Source organism: Helianthus annuus, chromosome 10 (genome assembly GCF_002127325.2).
Source record: "Helianthus annuus cultivar XRQ/B chromosome 10, HanXRQr2.0-SUNRISE, whole genome shotgun sequence".
NCBI classification, from domain to species: Eukaryota; Viridiplantae; Streptophyta; class Magnoliopsida; order Asterales; family Asteraceae; genus Helianthus; species Helianthus annuus.
In genome coordinates this window covers 178437297-178458079 of record NC_035442.2, presented here as the reverse complement: position 1 = coordinate 178458079, position 20783 = coordinate 178437297, and the positions used below count along the sequence as shown (strand labels likewise).

The window sequence follows — 20783 nt, the reverse complement described above, 5'->3', positions numbered from 1 at the left end:
GTACGGTATAAACAGAGCCGAGTCAAGCCCAAGCTCAACCAGACTCGAGCTCAAGCTTGACCTGGCTTGAGCTCAAGCTTGATCAGACTTGATTCGAGCTTTGTTTTCAAAGCTCTATTCGAGCTTTGTTTTCAAGGCTCGAACTCGACTCATTCATTATCTGTTTATTAATATATAAAAAAATTCATATATGATAAAAATTAAACAGAATGAACAGTATATTTATTATTAAATTAATATTAGAATGGATTTATCATTAAATTAATATTACAATTACATTATTAAATTTATATTAGAATTAGATTAGAATTATTTAAAATTCATATATGATTAATTAAACAGAATGAACAGTATATTTATTATTAAATTAATATTAGAATGGATTTATTATTAAATTAATATTACAATTACATTATTAAATTCATATTAGAATTAGATTAGAATTATTTAAAATTCATATATGATTAAGAGATGAGCAAGTGGTATTGTGTATACGTACCGGTATCAAATTTACCATACCGGTGTATTTTTGGTACCGGTTCCGCACAGGTATTTACCGGTTTTTACCCTCAAATACAGGTGTCGTACCAATACCGACCTGTACCGAACCGTGCCATACTCGGTATATTCGGTACCGGTGCCCACTTTTGGGGATTTCGGTACCAGTATTTTGCGGTAGCGGTCGGTAACGAGCTCATCAAATCCTGCAGCAACGCAGCAATGCAAGTAGCAAGTGGTATTGTGTATAGGTACCGGTCTCAAATTTACCAAATCGATATATTTTTGGTACCGGTTCCGCACAGGTATTCACCGGTTTTTACCCTCAAATACCGATGCCGTACCAATACCGACCTGTACCGAACCGTGCCAAACTAGGTATATTCGGTACCGGTACCCACTTTTGGGGATTTCGGTACCAGTATTTTCGTTACCCGTTGGTAACGAGCTCATCAAATCCTGTAGCAACGCAGCAATGCAAATAATTGCACCGTTTAGATTACTTTTCGTTTAGATTACTTTTCATACACGCAGTAAGTAAACTGTATTTCGTTTGAATGAGGTTTTATATACACAACAACTTATTTTGCTTTCTTTTTTGTCTTTTTCTGTAATAAATGAATTGTAGCATGTAAAATTAACTTGAATATTTAGAATATTGATGAGCAAATCTTATCAAATCCTGTAAACGAACCGGTATCGTACCGGTACCAAATTTACTATACCAAATCATTTTCGGTACCAATTTGGTACCCACCTATTGGCGTTTTCAGAATCATTACTTTCGGTTCGACACCGGTCTAGCACCATACCTGTATTCATGGTTGTAAAACAAGGTTTCCAAGGCCGAGTACTCCCCGAGTAGTCGCTACAAGGTAGGCTGCCGACGCGACTTTCTCTAACTCCGCCTAATTACTCGGAATCGATCAAACGCGGTCAAACTCGGCCAAAATCGGATCTAGTAGGTCAATTCAGGCCGAGTTTGACTTAAAAAATAATAAGACATAATTTATATGACTATCATATTAAATAATGAATATCATTTTCACGTATTTGTTATAAATACTAGTAAATTTATGTTATTAGACAATATTTAATTATCGAAAACTAATTTCTTTATAATTTAGCATGTCCGAGTACTCCCCGAGTACTCTCCGCCTATGTCGAGTACTCTCAACTCCCCGGTCGACCGACTAGGGAGCACCTAGCGACTTTTGCAACCATGCCTGTATTTATTGATTTTTACCTTCAAATACCATACCGTATTGTACCGAGCATTTTAGATGCCGGTACCTAATTTCGATGATTTTCTGGATCGGTACTTTCACTGCCGTTACCGGTACCGAGCTCATCCATATTTTAACGTGTTAGCACCGTAATAACTGAACTGAAAACAACCGAATTTCCAACGTGTAGGGCGTGTGAGTCCTATTATTATATATTAGGTTATTTAAAATCGTTTTTTTATGACGGAGTGACTATCCTTACCATGTCATTTTATTTATGTTTTGATATTCGGTATCTGTTTGTCTTTGCTGACACGCCTTTTGTAGTCATTGGGTCCCGCCGCAACGCGTGGGCAGCAAAAAACTAGTTAATATAAATAATAGACATTTTAGATTCACGAGCTCGATAAATAAAGCTTGGACTCGGGCTCGTTTACTAAGTAAACTTATATTTAAGTTCGGAGTTGGCTCGTAAACAAGTTTAAATAAGCCCGAATCGGCTCGGCTCGTTTACACTAACAGTCTAAGACTCGACGAGCTTCACATGTTAAGCTCGAGCTAGGGCTCGATAAATAAATGAGCTTTATTTTAAAGCTCGAGCTCGATAAGGCTTGACTTGTTTCAAACTTTTTCTCGAGTAGCTCACGAGCCGCTCGACTCGTTTGCATCCCTACTCCCAACACTTTTTAATTTTATTTTACGAGCTCTTTTGTTGTTGGTTGTGTGGCATTGAGGATACCTGGCACGATTTTACAAACGTATTTAAGCTATTACTTTTTTTACTAAAAATAATTTGTTTCGAGTTCACCCTCACACCTCCTTTATTTAAAAAAACCTATTTTTACGTGCATATATATATGTGTGTGTGTGTGTATATATATATATATATATATATATATATATATTTGTTCAGTGAAATAAAGTAAAACTTTCTATATGTAAACTAAGCGTGACAAATAGCCAAATGTCACAATACCGTCAGCAACCACCAACACTTAAGTTGCGGTGTGTTAATATGAACTAAGTCGATTTAGGACATGCGTGTTGCGACGAACCTATCAAACGGGAAAAAATAGGCAACATAAAAATGTTGAACCACACATGCACATTACGTTAGTTGGCTTGCAAAATTTAGAACGAAGCGTAAAACAGAACATAAAGACGTTGAACTACACATGAACATTACGCCATGTTAACTCGCAAAATTTATAACAAAACGTAAAACAAAAATTTTGCGAGATATGAAACGTATAGGGGCCAAAGTTGAAAGTGAAAAAAATGTGAAGTTAAATTGGAAAAATTAAAAACTTTTGACTTAAAAGTAAAAAAAATCAAAGTAGTGTTGGGTTAAAAGTGTAACATTCATATTTTTTTTTGAAAACCTCCCTAAGGATAATGTACAACTTCTTTATGCAACAAAGTGTTGCTAATTTTGGTAATTTTTATAATAGGTAATGTTTTAGTGTATATTAATTTGTGATTAAGGGTGCCCTTATGTATGACATTAGAAGTTGACATTTTACAAGGATGAAACCACATGTCAACACTTAAATCTCATGACAGAAGAACAACCAGTAAACCCTATAATAAGAACACAAAAACATACATCCTATAAGACATAAATTCAAGCAACCAGAAAAAAACCACCATTATCTAGTTGAATGTATATCCTTTCTATCCCATCAAACCACCATTAAATCCTTTTGGATGGAGTGTAAGACATGATTAAATAGACAACACCTTTAGTATGCATGCAACATTGCACCGCCTTTTGTTCTTGGGATTCTTTAACACACGGGGTTAAAACGCCACGTCCAAATACCACGCTACAAAATGTCCCCCCAAGTGTCACACCGGGAAAGTTGTCCACAAACGGTGAGATGTTAATGTTTGGTTGGCCAAAGAACTCCTCACCACAACAACTGAATATAAGACCACCGAACACATCCTGCTTATCACCGCCAGTGGCGTTGTTGCTCCCTCTATTGAAAGATCTCAGATGGCTAGAGACAGCGGCGACTGAAGATATAGCGGCAGTAGAATCCGGGTAGTAAAAATGGAATGTATCTCCAATTTTGATGCCCTCACCAAAAACCAAAAGACACTGCTGGCGACTCCTGCATAAAATAGTAAAACCAAAAACTCTTGCCAAAAATGAGAACGGGTCAAATGGGTAACAAAATCGCCAGAAGTATATCTTTTATACATAAAACCTCCTAAGCATTAATAAAATAATAAACAAAAATAATCATGACATAAACATTTATCAACTTTGTGAGATAATTTTCTATTTGTTAATATAACATTTTATTACTTAACAGTCGTATATTGTTGTTTGACCATTAAACTTAACTTCTTCAATTCCCTAGCCTGCGGGTAAACAAGCTAGTTACTTAAAGAAAAATATTTTTTTTGTACAAGTAGTGTTTCAGGTTAACCCAAATATGCCTACTTCGACGGCCAGCCCCCAACCCATCACCTACTAGGATAATTTGACTTCTAAACTATAAGTTATAATATAAGAAATCGCTCCAAGCAAAAGACGATATTATACAACAAGAAAAAGAAGATAGTGTCTTACTCAAGAACTCTATGGAATGCAAGAGACGTCATACATCCGACATTTTCTTGACCAATGGAGTATTTTCTTCTTTTTGTTACCCCAATGTACAATTCGCGAGACTGAATACGATCTCTTCTTAGCTGTCATTATTTATGAACAATTAAAAGTCGAAGACCTTGGACTTAATAGAAGGCAAATTGCAAGAAAATCTAACATACTAACATAGTTTAGTCATATTCTATTCAAAACCTAATATAATATAATATGCCATGCCAAAACCACCATAGAGCCATATGTCAGCGAAAAAGTCAACATGGTCTTCTGGACCATGTAACGGTGTTAGACTCCCTTAAATATAGTTTTTGGGAGTCTGATGCTTAATTGCCCAGAGAAAAATGCCAAATAATGTGGTAAAAGGTCTTAATATTCATCAAATAATTAGTAAAACTGGATATATATGAAATTTTGAACTTTTAAAAGGAATTATATGCAACTGCCCCTAATATATTACTACCTCCGTCCCACTAAAAGTGTCCTATTTTGAATTTTCAAAGTCTTTATTTATAAACTTTGACTTTAATTACATATTTTTGTGTTATATAAAACTTGATGAAAATTAACCCGATAAAAACACTTGTAAATCACACTCAAATCAAATAACTTTCATCAAGTATTATCTAACACAACTAAAATTATTTAAGGTCAAAGTTTATAAATAAAGACTTTGAAAATTCAAAATAAGACACATTTAGTGGGACGGAGGGAGTAGTTAAAATAGCCTGACGCCCTGAGTATTAACTAAAGATGAAGAAAGTCACTTATAATAGTTTGAACTTTTAAAGGGTTTCATATGCAACTGCCTCTAATATTTTAGTTATAATAAAATAGCCAGAGTATTAACTAAAGATAAAGAATGACATACTTCATCGTAAACTTGATTCAACACAATTTGACCATCAATATTCTCATGCGACCCTTCTCTTCTTGCAGCGATCAAAGGTGCATTGTTAATGTCCTCATTAACTGATGTTGTCGTGTATGTGGGGCCTACAGGTGACAATCCACTTGACACTACAGCATGAAATTGAGTTTCTCCTATACCTGCTCAAAATATATTAACAACTTTTCATAACTGGATGGAACCAACCTTTAGTTGCAATTGATAAAAAATTAAAACACAAAAGGAAAATTGATTTTGAAGTTACCAGGAGGTTTATTCATGTCCACTGCAAATACCAAGGCAACAGCAGCAAAAGCATTATCAGTCTCGTTGGTGTATCGGAACTCAGAGAAATAATCACCAACAATGACAGTTTCTGGTGGAATGGCACAATCTACAAAAAAAAATAATAATAATAATAAAAGAAAAATACATATAATTAAGTCAGCATAACAAAGTGAAGTGTTTCTTAAGCAATGCTAACCCATCTTTTCGACAACATCCATCATGCCTGTATAGTAGTTATCCTGTAAACAAACTCTAGTGAGCATCGAAAATGCAACAAAATTACGATAATTGTTGACATATGCACAAATAACATGATGAAAGACTTACACAGTACATCATTATGGCAGCAGGGGAGTTACACCCTGAAACAGAAGTTGAGAACTCCCTAATGTCCGTTACAAATTTGTCAATCATGAACATTTCTGGTTCCTGATACACGAATACACAAACTTATAAACAAGAAAGTTTTAACAAAGTACCAACTAAAGCAATATAAATATATATATAGTGAAAGTGTATCCTACATTTTGCCTTACCGTACGAGCGTACGCACTGTCAAACTTGCAAGTTATAACAAAGGGTCGCATGTTGTAAAATCAGAAGATCGCATTTAAAAAAAATCGCATGTTTATAAAAAAATATTCGCATGTTATAAAAATAAAAAAAAAATCGCATGTTACTCAAAATCAGTGGCGGACCCAGGATTTTTTTCCTGGGGGTGCGGAAATTTTTTAAAGATTTTAGACCCCTAGCTATATAAAAAAAAAGTTCATAGCGGGTCGGATCGGGTCGGGTCATGTAGAACAAGTAAACACAAACAGTTTGCAGCCGGAATTTTGTAGTCGCCGGCCAGAACTATGCTGTCGCTGGCCGCTGAAGTGAGGCAGACGGAGGGCGGGAGTCGCTGGCAAGTGGCAACGATTTGGGTTTTTTTTATTATGTGGACTAATTTTATTAAACAAAACTAGTACTTGGGTTGGGCTTGAATGGGTATTAAGGTATTGGTCTTGATAGATTGAATTTAAATTTTATTAAAAGGGTTAGTGGGCTAACTTGTTTACATAAACAATCCATGTTCATATTTTTTTTATATAAATTCCTAACATTTTTTCTAAGGGGTGCGGTCGGAATTTTCCAATGGGTGCGGTCGGAATTTTTCAAGGGGTGCGGACAAAAATTTCCAAGGGGTGCGGTCGGGATTTTTAGCGAAAAATACCACTAATTTTTTTTTTTCAAGGGGTGCGGCCGCCCACCCACCCTACAAGGTGAGTCCGCCACTGCTCAAAATACCAAACTCGCATGTTATAAGCCTTTTTACGCATGTTGATACTGAATCTCGTACGTTTCGTACATGATTTGTGTATAACATGCGATTTTGTAATTTTGGGGAGTCCGAGTTTATCAGCCATGCGAATTTACACATGTCCAGGTTTGTATAACATGCGATTTCTAATCACGTACGTAATGTACGTTAAGGCCAATTGTACGATACACTTTTTCTCTCTCTCTCTCTCTCTCTATATATATATATATATATATTAGTATATTACCTTGTTTTGCTCAAGAAGTGGGATTGTTGTGACTTTCATCCCCGGTAGATATCCAACAGTCAACATGATTATATCAGCACCATCATCAAGTTTAAACGGAATCTGCAAATTATTCAATTCATTACTTTCTCAACGCCAAAGAATAACAAGCGGTAAATTAGCAATCAAAATAACAGAGACACCCGAGACAACCTCTTTGACTTCATCAGAAAGTGCATCCCTTCCAATTATTCCAAAACAAGAAGCATCATTAGTAATAACCGGAACTTGTGAACCTAATTTTCTACTAATCTGCAAGTCATTCATGTATAAATAATTTATTACTTTTTAGGTTGTTAAATTAATGCTTCACATTGATCTAAATATAAATTTTACGAAATGAACTTTGTAGTGGAAACAACATACGAGGTGGCGAGCCTCTTCCAGAACGTCTTCCTCATCCAAATCAAAGCCGAAAAGACCAGCAATAGAAGCAATGGCAAAGTGAGGACGAATCGGCTCTGATAGTACTTTATTCACCACCTCTTCTACAGCATCCTGATCATAATTAGGGCTTAAAACATGTCCAATAACATGATTTGGAGTATAATTTGTGATTAATGTAAAAGTTAGGGTTTGAATAAAAGTAACCTGGAGAGAAGGATTGACGGAGCATGCGGAGGAGAGCTTGGGACGAGAAAGGACGCGTTCACAAAGGAGGTTCCATGAGCGGCTGACGCAAGCGGCGGAGGCGAAGGAGGTTGCCGGAAGTCTAGACACGATGCTCTGCAGAAGGTCTTCGCCGATGATATCAATAGCTGCAGCGATTCCGCTATGCGGCGACGCCATTTCAGTGTTTAACGGTGGTTGTTATTATCATCAAGAGTGTAATTTGAATGTATTTACAAACATAATACAAGATTGAGTAATATAAGCTACAAGATTTCTTTCACTGCTAAATATGGCAACAGATGTAATGGAGGAAATTGAGTGATTTGGGAGTGATTCACGAAATCTCCTTGATCCGCCATCGAAGATGGAAGCTCCGTTTTTTTTAATTGTGAACTTCATGCATAGTTATTATACTCTCTATCTGTAGGGATGAGTATTCAGACCGCCAGAATCAGGGAACCCAACCGGAACCGCTAGACGCTAGATCTAAACCGTATTTTTGTATATAGGGTCTGGTTCCGGTTCTTAAATTTGGGTAAAAACGGTTCCCGATTCGGTTCCAGTTAAAACCACGGTTCCGGTTAAAGAACCGCTAGAACCAGTTGGGATTATAAATATTTAAAACCCTATTTTATTAATGGGCTTTTCAACATCATACGACCATCCTAATTTTTATTCGCTCATCTTATATTCATTCCACAATCTCATCTTTCATCTTCTAATTCTTCTCCATCTCTCAACCCTAACCCTAATTGCTACCATACAAGTTCATTTCCATCAACACCCTGCAAATACAGGTACGCTATTCTACATGACCTTATTTTATGATTGCATATATTTTCTTTCTAGATGTTTGCTTTCTGATACATATAGTTTTCTGTATGTGAAAATAAAAATTGAACAAAAATAATGAAATCAATGTTGATCAAATTGTATATGTGTATATAAATAGTATATCGCTTGGTAAATACAGTAGATGCATTAGTGATCAATCTATTCACGTGAAGCAAATACAGTAGATGCATTATTCGTTTATTTTTTTAATTGCTAACAATTGGTTTCATTTAGATGTTTATGAGAAAATTGAGAGGATGAAGATCGAATGAAGTTTGAAGATATTTGTTTTAATTGTTAACACGATGGTTGTAAAAGTTTTATCTAGAGTTTGTTTTGTAACACCTCAAAATTTTGCGTCCAATAATGTATTGACACGTGTCATAAGTTTACACGTGGTATTAAATACTAAATAAAGGACTAAAGTTGACAAACATTGAAAGTATGTGAATTCGAGGGTTTAAAAATGTCAACAAGGGATAAATATACTGTACAGTAACCCTAAATGATGCTCGTACCTTCAAACGAATAAATCATGGATCGTACGGGACGATATGTGGAAGAATGTGAGAGATTACAAACCACAGGGGTTAAATGTGCCAACATGTTTAAGTTATATCTCTGAGTGACCCTTTAACGAACCCGGGGCTTTGTAACAGTAAATTACGCTCACTAGAATATACGATATAAATTTCGCAAAGTTCCGTTTTAAAACGAGAAAGTTATGATCGAATTCGTATGCGAGGAGTTAAAAGCGTCAACATGGAAAGTTAGGACTTTTTCGGGTAGTATTAAACTAACCGGGGGCTTAACGGCGCGGGTAAAAGTCACGAGGCCCTTATACGTAAATTAACGAGGCCCAAAATGCAAAGTTACCCCTTCGAAACTGAAAGGCCAGGACAATAATTACAAAAGATTTGAAAATCTTGAAAATTAGGTTTCAGGCGGGCCGCGTTAAAGATACCAAAGACTTTACGCGGGTCGCGAGCATCAGAAAGATATGGGCTTGTCAGAAGGGATTCTGGCGACCCGCGTAAAAGTTAAGTGAACTCTTACGCGGGACGCGTCAATGCCCCAGATGCAAATAATGCAGACAGAAGCATTGTTGAGTGTTTTAACCGACTTATAGCCCATTATTAAGAGCATGGGCGCCCCCTAAACGTCCCCTAACACTCAGGGACAGTTGTTGATCATCCAAGAACACTTGTAGGCCTCGTTGTGATGATCTTATGCATCCTAAACTAGTATAAAAGGACCATAAGTAGCAACATTGTTCTTCACACCTTCAACTGCTTTCTTGATCACTTCTGGAGCTCAAGAGCCTTCAATACTCATCCCTGGTCGTGCATAGGACTCTTGTGAGTATGCTCCACCCTTCTTAGTTAAGTTTATGCATAGTTATAGCTTAAAAGTCAATCCGTCGTAATTAACGATTGACTTAACGATAAATCACAAATGGTCCAGTGGTTTGTCGAATCAAAGGTAGTTATATGCTGGTAATTATGTGGGCATTAAACCCCTAAAAGGGCACCCTCTGATTCCCACTCTAACTAGTCCAAATGTCGAGTCAAACTTGCTTAGAAAAAGTCAACAGAATGCTAATTTGCGATTTTATGCACAATCAGTAATGTAGATGGCGTGTAACCTGTTTTAACACTCATACAACATGATAATAAGTATATTAACTAGTCTAAGCTTGTTTGATCCAACCATTTACTGTTTTGACCCGGTTCGGAACCGAAAGTCGCAAAACTTTGACTTTTGCTTTGACTTCAGTTCTGACCCGTTATGGTATGCTTTAGATATGCCTTAGGACTCTCTTAGGACCAGGTTACATGATGGTATAACCCTCTGTGACCGGTTCGTTGTTTGTCCGAGTCTTTCGCACATTTCCGTTAAAAGCTTAAAAGTTGACCATAACGCCCTTTTTACTTTAAAACGAGAATTTTGGATATGTGTAAGGACAATAACCTTAGTTACTGATTTCTAAGCATGTCCCTAAAATTTCACGTCAATCCAATGTCTATAATAGGAGTTATGCTAAATAGCGCAATTACGGAAACTTTAGTAATTAAACGGCGCAATTAGCATAAAGCCTATCTAAACCCAAATTTCGACACCAAACCTTTTACACACTGATGTAAAATAATATTTTGAGATTTTTAAAGATTTTTAATTATTTTTAACCTGCTCATAACCTGCGGTTATGGCATCGATTCGGTAAATACCGAATATACCCTTTTCGTACATAACTTGAGTTCTACATGGTATTTTGACCCGATTCCAGTTGCTACTGATTTTAAATAATAAATAGAGTATTTTGGACTTTATAAACTGTTTTGAAAACTTAGATTTCCTGTAGAACTCAAAAACCTCTTTTATAATCTTTAAAATGACCAAAATACCCCTACGGGGCATATATTGGATTTAAACTCGTTACGGGCATTATGGAAGGTATCCTACTGATACCACAACCTCTTTAGAGCATATTAACTTAGGAAACATGTGTAGGATTCTTACGGTTACCCGTTACGCCATTTGCGCGTACGGTTCGGTTTATGTAACTAGTTTACAGAAACTAGCCGAAACGGGTCAAACCTTATCGTTTTTACCTCAAAATCCAGAATGTGTTTATATTACCCATATAAAACAAGTCTTCAAACTTGTTGGGTCCAAATCACATGCCACTCCCTGTTTTCGCCTTTCACGCGATTAAACCGTATTTATCCTTTGAAACTGACCGGTCTAAGCTAAGGCTAAATTAAAGACACGTTAGGATTCTAATAGGTTGTTGTAAACCTTTGTTCTAGAATAGGAGATCAGTAAAAGATACTTGCATTTATTTATTGAGGTTATTACTTGCTCAGGTAAATACTTTTAACTTATTTTCCGTTATACGGGCTTGGGTTACGGTATTTAAAATACCGCTTGGTTGGGCGATTGACCCCAACTCATTAGTAGTTGGGTATTATCAATGTGACCCGTTTAAAAATTGGTTTTGTTGGCTTTACGTCTTTGGGAGCTTAATGACCATGTCCCGGATATCCTTGGCAGCATTTTACGAAATGGCCACGACCTTGACACGCGGGTGTAGGCGTACACCCGACAATGTTTCCATATTTATAAAGGTATAACCGTTGGTTTTCCCGCCACGGTTTTATGCTATGTGGTGTGTAAATTAACCTTAAACCCGGCACGACCCGGGCGACCGAACGCATAGTGAACATGTAATTCTTTTACAAGATTTAATTTATAAATTATCCCAAGTTATAAAGAGTTTGTGCCTTGTGCATTCAACTCAATTTTATTAAACATTTTACAAAAGTGTCGGTTGAATGTATTTACCAGTGTAAACTAACGTATTTTCCCAAAAAAGATTAAATGCAGGTTCTACACGTAATAGGCTGGCCACTCCTTAGCATCGTTAGAGTCTCGCAAGCTTGGGATGCCGTTATCTGTTGAACAATATTTTTTTCTATTTTATTTTGATCCCCTGTGGATTTATTTCGACTATTCGTGATACTTGGATATTAAAATCGATGGTTGAAATATAATCTATCTTTATGCTTCCGCTGTGCATTTAAATATTGTGTGGTTTGACTATATCGTTGCCAACTACGTCACGGTAATCCCCCACCGGGCCCACCGGTGAAACACGTGGAAACCGGGGTGTGACAGGTTGGTATCAGAGCCAACGTTGAGTGAATTAAACACTATCCTTATGTGTTTAATCTCAATGACACAATTGCACATACTCGAGTCTATACAAGAACATAGGACAAATTCGAATTGTTATTCCAGTTTGTCTTTTATTGTATATTGTTGATTTAAAGGTTTTGAAAGCAAGAATTATGCCACCAGCTATTAGAAGGGGAGGAAGAGGCAAAGGGCCGATCACTACTCACAATGATCACGAGGCCGGACCTTCAAACATGCGAGCTCCTTCCAGCACAAGGAGTGAAGAACCTCAGAGGCGTAGAAGGAACCTCTTTGAGCCTGCAAGACGGTCTACCTCACACAGTTCGACACCTTCATACCGTCACTCTTTTGGACCAAATTCGGAGAACGAGCCCAGTAATCCTCAACCTTCGTTTATACCTCTCCAGCGATCTGTTTCGCACCGTTGCTATGGCGATCCTACTCCTTTCTTCCAAGGCCAGTTCAACCCGGCTGATTATGTCCAAGAACCAATAGGTTATAACCCTTTAGGACCAGAGGATCACTTTTCCGAAGACAACGCGATGGATATGGACGAGGATACAGATCCCGTCGAGCCTGCAAGAGGTACCCCCAACCATCCTATCGAGATCTCTGATGGGTCATCCTTTCATGGAACACCCTATCAGGGTCCCGACAGTTTTCAGGCGAGGTTTAACCAGTGCGAGTGGTACTTTACACCCTCTCACCATTCGTCACCTCACCAGCAGCAACAGCATCAGGATCCTTCCGAGGATTCGCGTTTCGTGGCAGTTACGCCACCGCCTCCACCGCCACCAGTTCAACAAGCACCTCCAGATCCGCCAAGGCGTAGGAGATCAGGCGCACGGATGTCCACCCGAGGAGGGGAATTCCACTTTAGCACCCCTCGCCACTCGAGTGCGAGTCATTTTCCGCCGTTGCCTGAAGAACCACAAATGGGTGAACCTTCGAACCACCCTGCAGAGGTTTGACTATATCGTTGCCAACTACGTCACGGTAATCCCCCATCGGGCCCACCGGTGAAACACGTGGAAACCGGGGTGTGACATGTTTTATGGCTTTAAATTTTTTATTGTTGCTTTGCTACTTTTATTTTGGTTGGTTTGAACTTTGAATGTCGCAACTCTTAGTTAATGTTTTAAATGGTTTGATTTGTTTTTATTGAATTGTTAATTTTACGATTTAATTGTCAACCAGTTTCCGCGAGAACCGTTTACACAAGAACCGTTTAACCGGTTTTGAACCGAACTGGAACCATTATAATACGCTTCGGTTCCGGTTCTTAAATTTAGCAATTAACAGTTCCGGTTCGGTTCGGTCTGGTTCTGAACCGTTGCACAGACCTAAGAAAACCCAAGCCTCTTACCGTTAGGCCACAATTAAGGGGAAGAAACGTTTAGCTAGCGGTTTCGTTAAGGTTGGTCACTTGAATTAATGTGGAAAACTTTAAGGAATTTCCTAGGAAAAAAACCATAAATCGATCTTAGCAAATAGACTATTTGTGTGAAACTTTCTAAACATAATATTCATCTTTATAGATGTTTCTTCTCATTTAGCTATGTAATACACGGGTTGAATAAATATAATTTGATATATTATCGGGTAACTTTTTAGAATAGTAACCAAGTTTTAAAAGTGTTCCAGTTGGTCACTTAAGTTTCAAAATTGTTCCAATCAGATCACTCAACATTCATTTTTCATTAAAATTAAGAGTTTTTTCATCTATTTCATAGGTAACCGTGGTGATGTGGATTTTTATTTCTTTTTCCCTTTTATTTGATGCTAACTCGGGTGACGTGGATTGTAATTTGTTTTTTTTTTAATTTTTAATGTAATTAAAGTGTTTTTATTTTTAATAAATATAATTTCATATATTAAAATAATCTGAGCCCAACATCTTACACTCCATTTTTTTCTTGACATTTGGAAAAAAGGACATGGCTCGATTTGAATGTTACGTTATCTAATTTGGACAAAAACGATATGAATAACCTAATTAGAACACTTTTAAAATTTGGTTACTATTCCGTGACATTAAAAACATGTATTGCATGCATTGAATAAACACGTGTATTACATGGGTTGTTAAATATAATATAATCAGTTAACACATATGGATATGGCCGTCAATATATTTTTTTTGAAAAAAAATAAACTTTGATGTATTATAACATTTTACTTTGTTTTTCATTTATTTATTATTAAGTTAGAAACTTAAGTATTACGCATGGTTAAATCAATGAAATTTTAAATTAAATAGTTATTAATAAACGGAAAAAGTAAAAGAAAACGTTAAAAGAAAAAAATGTTATTTTTGTTTTAATTTTCATTACCCGTCGGTTATTAGATAGTAAATAAAGATAAATATTATAAACTTTTATATAAACAATTAAAACTATCTTTATCTTTATAAATAATAAAAACGTTAATATATAGTTTTTAATTTTATTATATGTTTATCAGTTATTCTTATTCTTATTATCAAAATCTTGTAACTTTAATAATTAATATATGTTATAACTTGTCTTTATCTTTATCATCAAATCTCTTCTACAAATTTTAATTGAGACTACGTCATAAAGCGACATGTGTCTCCAAAGTGGTTTCTTTTATTATATAGTAAGTAAAGGTTTCAAATACGATAGCTCTATAATTATATTTTGAAAATGACTATTAGTAAAAGTATATATTGTTGTTAAACATTGATTTTTGTACTGACTGGTATAAATATTGTCCTCTAATCACGTCTTCTTAAATTGGATACATATTAATCATGAGATAAACATTTTTCACGTATTCTTAAATTTGATTAAATATTATTGATAATAAAAATTTGTATTAAATTAGATTTTAGATTTGATTAAATATTATTAATAATAAGAATTTGTATTAGTTTAGATTAAATATCATTATTTTTAGTATTATTAATAATTTTAATTAATTAAATGAGAGAATAATAAGTGGTACAAAACAAGTTTCTTTTATTATATAGTATAGAAGATTTATATTTAACACGTTGTCTTACCAAACAATTGATGTCGAACCAATGGTCAATAATATAGTATAAATAAATAATCCTGAACCGGTCCACGGGCACACACAAGACCCGACCCGGAAGACGTGTTGAAAAATACAACATGAAATGAAAAGGTGGCGTAGAAAAGTGTGGGAAGCATCTTTGACGTGGCGTATGGTTCCTGATTCAGTGTGGGCTCCACGCGCTGCCCACACCCACCAACCAATTGGATTGAATACTTCTTTATCTTTACCATCTCGTCTTCGGTTCACGCGCCATATCCCAACCTCATGGTACTTTTAATATTCTCACCTTCCAACTCCCATGTGGCGCGTGACTTTTGAAAAGAGTATTTTACTTCTTTTATTAAAAGCATACAATTTTTTTTAACGAAGTGAATCATCGATAAAGCATTTTGAGGTGGCTCTAAATCAAGTAAGTAAATGTGTTCTCTTCTTTATAACGGTTAGAATTGGATACATACCTGAGACACCAGTTTTAAAAAAATATGTTCGCCCGAAGGCTCACTACGTAAAAACCCAGTTCTGCTTGGTTTCGAACTGGCAACCTCTAGATAGACCTAGTTCTAAACTTCATTGCCACCACTGATGTCTTTTAAAGTAATGCTAGTGAGAGTTGAATTTGGGACCTTAAGGAGAAAACTAAGTGACTAACCGCTTAATCAACTTGTCAGGATACTAAAAGCATGTATTATTTTCGGAGTTAATAAAGCCATATCCTCTGTACGGGTCGTTTAGGGTTATACGACTCGTATAGAATAATCTGAGATAACAAATAATGGGTCGTATAATATTATATGGCTCGTATAGATGGAAAAAATATTAGGTCGTATAATATTATATAAGATTGTATATGGGTTATATAATGTTATACATCCCGTATACACTGAGACGAAAAAACATTCCCCTATATATAGGTTGTTCGGTGTGAGAATAATATTTTAGTATTGTGAGAATAAGGGGCCATTATTTTATGTTACTTTTGAATTAACAATAATATTTAATGTTGGGTTTAAACATGTTTTAACTTTTTGTTTTTTATTATTACTTAAAATCAACAACATATATATTCTGATTCATTATTTATTATTGTTTCTCTTAGGATGCTTTTAGACAGTTGTTTAACATTAGCTAGTTTTATTAGATCATTTGAGCTTAAAATCAACAACGTATATTATATGCCGATCCATAATTTATTATTGTTTCTCTTAGGATGCTTTTAGACAGTTGTTTAACATTAGCTAGTTTTATTAGGTGATTTGAACTTAATCATAAGATAAACTGCCCATGTTTGTTTAAAAGGATGTTACGAGTATTTGAATATATGTCTTTCGGTAATGTATTGACACGTCTTTATTACACTTAATAAAGATTGTCCCTTTAATAAAACTATACTTCAAAGCATATCTTACATTTTTTGGGGAGTTAAATGCTTGGTTGGTCTCTGTGGTTTACAAAAATTGCATACTTGGTCCTAGTGGTTTACTAATTACATACGTGGTCCCAAAAGTTGTTAAAAATGAACTCGGTTGGTCCCCTGACCTAACCTTTGTTAAATTTCTCAGTTAATTATGTGTAAAATGACTATATTACCCTTTAATTTCTTGAATGACTAAATTTCTCAATTAATTTCATAGTTAATTATGTCCCCTGACCACAACCTGCAACTACCCCCTCTGTCTCTCTCTCTTTAGATATATTACCCAGCTTCCATCTCAAAGATTAATTCCATCCCCAAGCTTCAATCTCTATTTGAGTTTTAAAGTTTCGTGGTTTTAATTCTTTGCAGATGATACAAAACCTAACAAAATTTAAATCCATAAGAAATCACACTGGTATACGTCACTGGCACGCAATTCCGGCAACGACAGAGCCGTCTGGTTAGTGATGGATGGTGTTGGTAGTGGTTTTCTCATCTCCGATAGGGATTGTGGCTGATAGCGGTGATGTCAGTTGGGATGGTGGTTGATGGGGATGATGTCTTGGTGGTGTCGTGGTGGGGAGTTAGATGGTGGCTGGTGGTGGAGAAGACTTAGAACTGGTGACATTCCTGAAGGTGGGTGACGGTGGTGGTGGGGTGTGATGATGGTGGGTGGTTACGGTGGGGATTGTAGAGAAAGGAAGTAGAGGTGTAGTGTTTATGCGACGGGAGTAGTGGTGGTGGGTGTCGGAGATGGGTGACAGTGGTGAAGGTGGGTAACTGGTGGTGTCGCAGTAATCTGACAACGAATCAAAACCCTTTCTGTTGTAGAGATTTTGTCTCTATTTTATTGTTACAATTGGACAAGATGATGGTGGTAGTTTTTTGAGAGAGAAAGGTTTGAAGAAGATGAGTGGTGGACCATTTTCTTTATATATTTTTTTATTGCCTTTAATTGTTCAAGGGTAATATAGTTATTTCACACATAATTAACTGAGAAATTTAACAGAGGTTAGGTCAGGGGACCAACCGAGTTCATTTTTGACAACTTTTGGGACCACGCATGTAATTAGTAAACCACTAGGACCAAGTATGAAATTTTTTCAAACCACAGGGACCAACCAAGCATTTAACTCTTTCTTGGGACAAATTTACTATTCGTATATTAGTATTAGGTTATTGGATTTTATCATCCCAATTATCGGCTATTGGCTGCTGTCACTCTCAACTTAACACTTAGTGTGTTCGGGCACCGCGTCGTTAACTGAGCACTAACTCAGTCAGGTTTTTTGCCTATGTGACCCTCTTGTTATGGCTTTCGATATTGACCATGTTGTTGTGATACCTGACATGTTATAGTGTTTTTTTTTCTTTCATGGTTTAACTAGCATAAATAAGAGTTTAGATTCTCGTCATTTTTTTAAGATACATGGATATAAAAAGTAGATAGTTAAAAAAAAGACTTTCTAAAGAACATCTGTAACATCGTAATATGCTGAATACAACCATAAACATGTCAAGATCGGCTTAATTTATAATTTTATAAACTTACTAGCACATCATGTTGTATGAAAAAATCAATCAAATTTCTTATGGGCTCCAAATTCTGGATGAATAATACAATCTTCTAGTGCTATTTTATTGGTTATTGGGTTATTGGATTTAAAAAACCTTAACCTTCACCATTTGATCGATAACACTTTCAACTTATAAATTGTACCACGCCACTCCTAACTATCAACTTATTTTTCTCTCGTACTCTGAAACTAACTAAACCCTAAGCTAGTTAGTTTTTTGTTGGATATGGCATTTGTGTAGTGACATCACACTTATTTAGTGACGTAGCATCTGATGTGTCACTTATTTAGTGACATGGTTTGTTATGACGTGAAATTTGTTGTGGCACTTTTTTAGTGACGTGACGTCTGACGTTAGCTAACTGTGTTAGGGTTCAGTTTGTTTCGGAATGCTAAATGCCAGAGGAAAATAAGTTAAAAGTTGAAAGTGATGTGATATAATTCATAAGTTGAGGGTGCTATTGGCCAAATGGTGAAATTTAAAGTTATTTAGATCCAATATTCATGTTATATGGGATAGTAGAAATATTTCCTAAATGTCACGTATTATTCCACCCAATACAACCCTAGTATATGTAGTTTGGGTACTTTTAAATCACCGTCATAATTGGTCAAGGTAGTGCATTTGGGAAATGAATTTTAGTTCATGAACCCGAAATGTTTACCATTGCATAAGAAAATATTTTCTATTGATTTAGAAACATCGTCATAATTAATTTGGGTACTCTTGGTACAATTTAGGCTAAAATGAGGAGATATCCCCTCAATGGTTGGTTCAATTTGTATACTTTGGGGTGCCCCTACACCTTATGATTGTTAAATATCATGTGAAAACAATATATGATGTTGTCATGAGTAAGAGTAAGCTTATATGCAAAAGCTCTTGAGACTGTGTCATTTAATCTATCAATGTAAAAACTGCATCATTTGAGTTAGATGCATGTGAATATCAAGAAATTCAATCACAATGTTTAACATACTTGAAAAGTTGTATTATCATTCTACAAACAATGGACACGGTACAAGAAGTACACACAATAAATTATGATGTGAAGAGTAAACACATGGAAAATTACTTTGTATGTGTTTGATGAAAATAATGTTTTAATTTAAGCTAATCATTCATGATTAAGTGGTCTAGTGATATGGTGCTTACTCTAACATAAGATCCTATAAAAACAAGGTTAAATGTTGTTTACACGTAAAAAGTTTTATGTTTAGTTTTTTATTGTTACTCCCTGTTAATATGTTTTCTAATAGATGTCTTAGGAATTTTATAATAATATATTTGTGTTCTCATAAACATGAGTTTATATAAAGATGTATGAGACCTAATTTTATAAAAAGTATTAGATTAGGATTATACCCTAACAAAATCTGACAACTAACATATGATCAACGGAGAAGTTTATTGATCTCTGGTTCCTACTGATCTATCGCTAGTAATGTTAATTTTGTAGAAAACTTCTGATGTTTTTCTTTGTAGTGTAAAATATTAGATTTGTAAGAGTCGGGCCCCTCAATTTGAATTACGAAGGTCCGGTCCCTATTAAGTTTTCCTTCATACTCTGCCACCACATATGATGAAGCGTATTAATCATTCCGTAATCAAGCGTTTTCCGGCACGATAACCCACCATAACGCCCCATAGCGCCCGGGCACACTGCCCCTCAGGGCGATTTGGCTTCGAATTGTTATTACACGCGATGGACATAACATCTGGAACACATTTGCCTCTCACACACATACACATATATATTTACATACGTATAGAACCCAGTGTTGTAAGAATGGCTAGGCGCTAGTCGGTCGGTGGGGTACCAACTAGCGATTAATCGGGATTAATAGGAACTAATCGGATCAGGATTTTTATATGAAAATATGAAATTTTTAGTTATATATATACACACAAAAACATTTTTATATGTAGTTTTTTAAAGTAGCCATGTTTTAACATCTCATTGACCCATTTTCTTAAGTAACTGAAGGGAATTTATAATGTTCAACCAAAATTTGGCCGACATCTAGCCAAAATTTGGCCATAATAGGACAATCATTGACCGCCTAGCGATTAATCAAACAATAATTGGTGAACCTCCGATTAGTGAATAATTGACGACTAATCAGAGCTAATCGGAGTCTTTACAACCAATATAACCCCACATCTACATAACACCAACTACACACTCATACAAGCAATATAACCCGACATCTACATAACACCAACTACACACTCAAATTACACATAAACTTAGCGTAAACAATGAGATTAATATTCTATCTTTTGAAAAACATGAAACAAAACCCTAACAAGAGCACAAGTATAATTACTTTTCAAGTACAAACACTATATAACACTTGCAAGTCGACCTACGCGCATGCAACGCAAGTACACACCATACCCTAAAAGCTTCACCCACAGAGTCAAGCGTTAGGTGTACGTTTTACACTTTTACTGCTCAGCAACAACTACTTCCCTTTTCTAACTGATTTCCCTTCCC

General features: G+C 35.7%; 1 protein-coding gene across 3 annotated transcripts; it reads right to left on the bottom strand.

The window, feature by feature from the left end:
* Window positions 1–3281: 3281 nt before the first annotated feature.
* LOC110886869 (F-box/LRR-repeat protein At5g63520) lies at window positions 3282–8074 on the bottom strand. 3 transcript variants are annotated; one of them, XM_022134735.2, is made up of 10 exons: window positions 7696–8074; window positions 7471–7602; window positions 7258–7356; window positions 7066–7167; window positions 5843–5944; window positions 5712–5754; window positions 5493–5621; window positions 5210–5388; window positions 4306–4427; window positions 3282–3841 (listed from the first exon to the last, which is right to left on the bottom strand). In XM_022134735.2, the coding sequence occupies exons 1-10, from the start codon at window positions 7891–7893 to the stop codon at window positions 3418–3420; spliced, it is 1530 nt and encodes a 509-aa protein (XP_021990427.1). In that variant the 5' UTR covers window positions 7894–8074; the 3' UTR covers window positions 3282–3417. The 3 variants fall into 3 exon arrangements, with proteins under 3 accessions (XP_021990427.1, XP_035834740.1, XP_035834741.1); XM_035978847.1 differs by having other exon boundaries at window positions 3314–3841; window positions 7471–7592; window positions 7696–7865; XM_035978848.1 differs by having other exon boundaries at window positions 3314–3841; window positions 7471–7589; window positions 7696–7865.
* Window positions 8075–20783: the final 12709 nt, after the last annotated feature.